Source organism: Echinococcus granulosus (genome assembly GCF_000524195.1).
Source record: "Echinococcus granulosus chromosome Unknown EG_S00189, whole genome shotgun sequence".
Classification (NCBI taxonomy): domain Eukaryota; kingdom Metazoa; phylum Platyhelminthes; class Cestoda; order Cyclophyllidea; family Taeniidae; genus Echinococcus; species Echinococcus granulosus.
In genome coordinates, this window is record NW_020170569.1 from 52,374 (window position 1) to 57,373 (window position 5,000).

At 37.2% G+C, this 5,000-nt stretch overlaps 1 protein-coding gene across 1 annotated transcript; it reads left to right on the top strand. All coding sequences in view use genetic code 11, as the record gives it.

Annotated features, from left to right (window-relative positions):
- Nucleotides 1-1,623: 1,623 nt before the first annotated feature.
- On the top strand, nt 1,624-2,024 carry EGR_10094 (hypothetical protein; the record flags this gene model as incomplete). The annotated part of the gene is made up of 2 exons (XM_024499343.1): nt 1,624-1,706; nt 2,012-2,024. The coding sequence occupies 2 exons, from the start codon at nt 1,624-1,626 to the stop codon at nt 2,022-2,024; spliced, it is 96 nt and encodes a 31-aa protein (XP_024346245.1).
- Between the last annotated feature and the right edge of the window lie 2,976 nt (nt 2,025-5,000).

The window sequence follows — 5,000 nt, forward strand, 5'->3', positions numbered from 1 at the left end:
GATCAATGAGATAGTCAGAAAAAACAACAGAATTCAGCAATAAATTAGTCGGCAATATAACAAAGATATTACACCTTTATCTGTTTTTGTGAGGATAAAAAAATAGTCTCAAACTGAGTATGGTAATGACGTAACAGAATTATGAGCTGCTTCCTCTGCGTATAATTTGATAAGGCCCTGTTTTATTTCTCAAATGAACTTTTGCTCAATAAATATGGTGTTGAGAGATATGCAGCGTGCCCACCCGGTGCTTCTTTAAAAGACTTGGGTGTGCTGTACTATCCTACGCCGGTTTGCGAATTTTTAATATTAGCTTTCACAACTTGAGTAAAAAATGACAGGATTCGCATTGATGCATCAAAATATTTTACCTTTCATTTGCATTTGCTTAATTTATGAGATTAATAAAAGATTACTGTGGGTTTTGATGCAGTGCGATTTAATAATTATAACCAGAAAAGACTTCCTAAATATGGTAAATTAAAACCATTATGTAGCGCACTTAGAGGTATCTGCCATAGTAATATTTAAGATACTGGGCCTCAGGACTCCTGTGGTAGTTCATTTACTTAATTCCTCGAAAGGTGATTTTAGAGAATAAATAAATGTTTGGAAAATTTGAAAAAGCGTTTTGCGATGGTGAGGAGACAGATCGTAACCAATGCAAGGGGAGACTTCAGGAAATTGATTCCGATCATGAATTGACAGACTTTGATGCAACAATTTTTAGACAGTTTTACCGTTATCTAAATTAGAAACGGAATACACATTAGTTTCGACTAAATTGATAAGAGGCGAAAGCACCATGGACAACTTTTTGTCGTGTATAGCCTAAGATATCATTAAACAAGTCGTTTCCTTACAGCGACTGGGACTACAGTTTGTAGAAGTCAAGCAGTTGGGCCCCACAAGCTGCATGCGTCAAGAAATTAAAATGAAAGGTCGGAAAATGCATAAACTTGTTTTTCACCACTTCGGTTTATTTTGCAGAGAGCGCTGATTCCAAATTGGCTGTTGATGATGATAAACGCTTTTTTATGTTCCTGCTTCAAACAATCCACGTACTTTCAATGTCACACCCTTAGACACCACTTCATTAAGAGTAGACTACGCCAGCTTAGCTTGTGATGCACAGCATCCGCTGTTTTTCACTATAAAATTTTTCCCACCAAGGTCAAACAGTTACAGCTCAGATAGGTTCAAGTGGTGGAAGGCGATGCATCACGAGTGCTTGGGAGGATGTGCGTTCCCCTAATCCTAGCGAAGCATTCAACCAGTTGCCAAAACAATGAGTCTCTTCTTGCCAAGAAGAGCAAGTCCAAATTCTGACACCACAGCTAAGCTTCCTCGAGGGAGAAACTCCATACTGTTTAGTGTGATGAAAGGTTAAAGACATTTCCTTATCTTTATCCTTATCCTCTAAAAGCTGCAAAGATATCTCTACCATGTCCAATCAAATATCAGCTTCTCTTTCCATTGAGCAATTGTATCTTCTCATCCAGTTTTCCGATAGTCGTGAATTAAAGTAGAATAACAGTGGCCGGATTTTTCAATTTCGGAATTTAAGCTTTAGATAAATTATTTTAAGGGGTTCAGAATAGCAGGCCCCATTAACCGGCTCAAATGAGTATGAATGGGGGTGAGTCAATGCGCAGGCGCCTGGCCGCCTTAGAGCTGAGACTGCTTGAGCGTGAGAATGCATTTGAGTTAGTAATTTGATTCATGCGAACTTAGAGTTTCCAATTTACGCTGTGATTGAAGTGGCTATGGGTATAACACTTAATGAGCGATTAAATTAAAGCGTTAAATATCAATCCTAAAATACTAGAATGTTAGGATTTGTTCCTACACGTAGAGTGACATAGATGAATCTTATTGTGTTTTAACCAGGATTACACTAGATAGGCAATATTATGATGTCGAGGACGGACATTAATTTCACAAATAACATGCCTAATTTTTGAATTTTGATTCTGAATATGCAAGCAGCTTTGATTTTGTTTTATTTCAGGCATGCAGCTTAAACGTTCGTTTCTTCTGCCCATTAAAGCCTCATGTTTTGTTTCTCCAAGAGCGGATTTACAAATCCAAGTCTGGAGTTTTCCTATAAATCGCGAAGTTGCGCTGACTGCTCTGCTAAGGACAATAAACCCCTTAAAGCATGACATAACATGACTTACTTGACCCAGTGTTGAATATGACTCTGCCGAATTTATATGTAAATTAGCTTCACAAGTATGACAACAAATTGCGCATACATGCATAGTGCGAGGTTATCAGATTGTCTGCATCCACAATAATGAGGAATGAGACAACAGCTCGTAAATATTTTTCTGATCTTAACGTCCTTTTAAGAAGTTATGGAAAAGGGGTTGTTGTGCCTACCTCTGACCTGATTCTTGATAGCCTAAAATTCAATAAAATGTGCATTGGAAATGGGTAATGAGTGTATTTTCCATTGTTGCCTATCCTTAGGCATTAGTGGTTAGGAGTTGCTACTCCAATTTATTGTTAGCAACTTCACAAATTCGTAGGAAGCACGTAATTGACAACAAAATTCATTTTCGCCCCCACATTATTTGGAAGAGGGCCAGATTCTTAAACAATACATCGACACTGCATTTGGTGGCCTTCCTGCATGAGGATGAAACAATGCTTTCTTCCTCCCCAGTGCCGAACATAAGGTCATCCCTCGAGGTAGTTTTGTAACATTGTAAAATCTAGGTCATATATGTTCTGGTTAAAACGAGACACTTACTCCACTGACATGGTTTGGTTTTCCAGAAAAAAATACTACTTAATTGGCATCTCATTCAATAAATGGAGCCTTTTACCGTCAAAATTAGCACATAGAGCCGTTAGTTTGACCATACTATCAATGCTAGCAAAAATATTTCCACACGAGCAATCAGCATTAAAAAGTTTTAAATTTAATCATAGCTAGCAATGTGTCTGCTCGCAGTCCTTCATACTCCACATGATTGAACATAGAAGGTTTAATCTAGATGAAAATCATTAAATTTTACGTCACTAGGCCTAGGAAGATATGGACATACACGCAAACGTAATGCGTATGGATTGCTGCCCTTACTGTGATGGCGATAGCAACAGTTGAAAAGAGTTGCGAGATCCTCCTAGGATATAAAATATAGCATGCTCAACGAAATCTTAGTCTGAAGGAAACAAACTCACTGTTGACAAGTGACTGGCCATATCAGCTTTGTGATTTCTCTTTAATTATGGTGTCAAGTTCTTTAGGGCCTCAACTTTGTAGAAGAGATTGTAGCTAGTTTAACTCTGAGTGGCCTTCAAGACCAAATCAACTGTTCTTCCTCCGTCGTAAATAACTTAGGCGGCCTAGGGACTCTTTAAGTTTCTTGATATAGTTCAATGCAATAACTTATTACAGTTTGCGGAAATTTATGTATTTTGGACTATCATTTATGCACATGAACTAAAAAGCATGGAAATATGTGCTAATTCCCCGGGTGCAGGGCATAATTCCGTTAATTCTACCATTCTTCTAATGTGCATCACGATATGATGCCTGGCTGACTGCTCTAGGAATCAAAATTTCCTAAATTTTAAAGCAACTAATGGATTACTAGAGTGTCTTATATGTAATCCGAACAAGGTGATATATGCGACAGCAGCTTGTACCTCGAGTAGCAAATAGCGTACACTACTCAATTTCTTTGATGAGATATTCGACGAAGCCTTAGATACAATATCTTCGGAAAGATTCTATTCTCCTTAAATGATGGCGAATTACGCATTGATAACGACGGAAATAGTATGCTCGACTAAAGACTTAAGGCTCACTTAAAATAGATATTTAATCATATTTAATGCCAAATCATTTGCATTCAACACATTTGTGCTCTCTGTGAATGTGGATTTGAAGCATGAATCCTCTTAGTAATGCTGATTCGCAAAATCAAATAAGTGAAGCTTACTTTTCTGAAGTATAACAATGTCAATCCTATCTTTGCCTATTTCCAATAAAAGTTTACAACCTACTTTAAGTCCTCAACGCCGCCGATCACAGCAAACTGGCAAGTGGAAACTTGAATTCACTAGGAAGTATCGAATGCCTTTGATCGGATTCTCTGTTCCATTTACTGGGCTGATATACCGCATCACTTTTAATGCAACTATGTATTTATTTCCCACTACCTCAGCCTTGATCGTTTGCTGCTACACCGCCACAAAGTTGGTAGTTGGCAAGGGATTTACTTCTGTTTAGGCCAATAAATTTTGCTGTGGTTTTTTTAAATACGCTTTGAACCTACTATCTTACTTTAAAATCCCTCGCCTTTCAAATTTCATTCCTTTTGCACAAAGTACACTAAACGCAGTAATTGTAAGTAAAACATAGTTGTGTGAAATATCGCTGATGGAAGGAAGGCCAGTAAATCATTGCCTCATGAAGCCGGTAAAAGGAGGCGAGTTTAAAGGACGTCTGTACGTTTCACTGGGCGAACAGCAGCTAATTGTTAGGACGGTCTTTTTAGTTCTTAAAACTTTTTTGTTATCACTTAACCTTGTAATTAAAATATTCCTCTTTTTATATGCAGGCACATAATACCTGGTCTCTTAGCAAACGATTTATTTATGAGCGCTATATCACGGTAAAAAGTGGTTGTAATAGAAAATATAGACCCGTTACTTCTAATCTTTACATAATTTAATTTATTTATGATTAGAGAAAATTCTTAAACCTGTTAAAGGCAACTTTTCCTCAATCTTGCCACTAACTTTGCCTTTATATTTGATAGGAAGCAGAATAGGTTTTACATGGCTGTATATAGGATTTATTAGTAGCTAGGTGTTGCTTCAAACCACAAATGGGTATTGACAAAAGGAGTAGTATTAAAATGCTTGATTAAATTTAACTTAAAATAGACAAGAGGTGAAGTAATGATACTTTGACGAAATCTTCCGCAAGTCGCGTAAATTATAACCAAAAATTACAGCCCTTCTCAGTTAGGATTAAATGC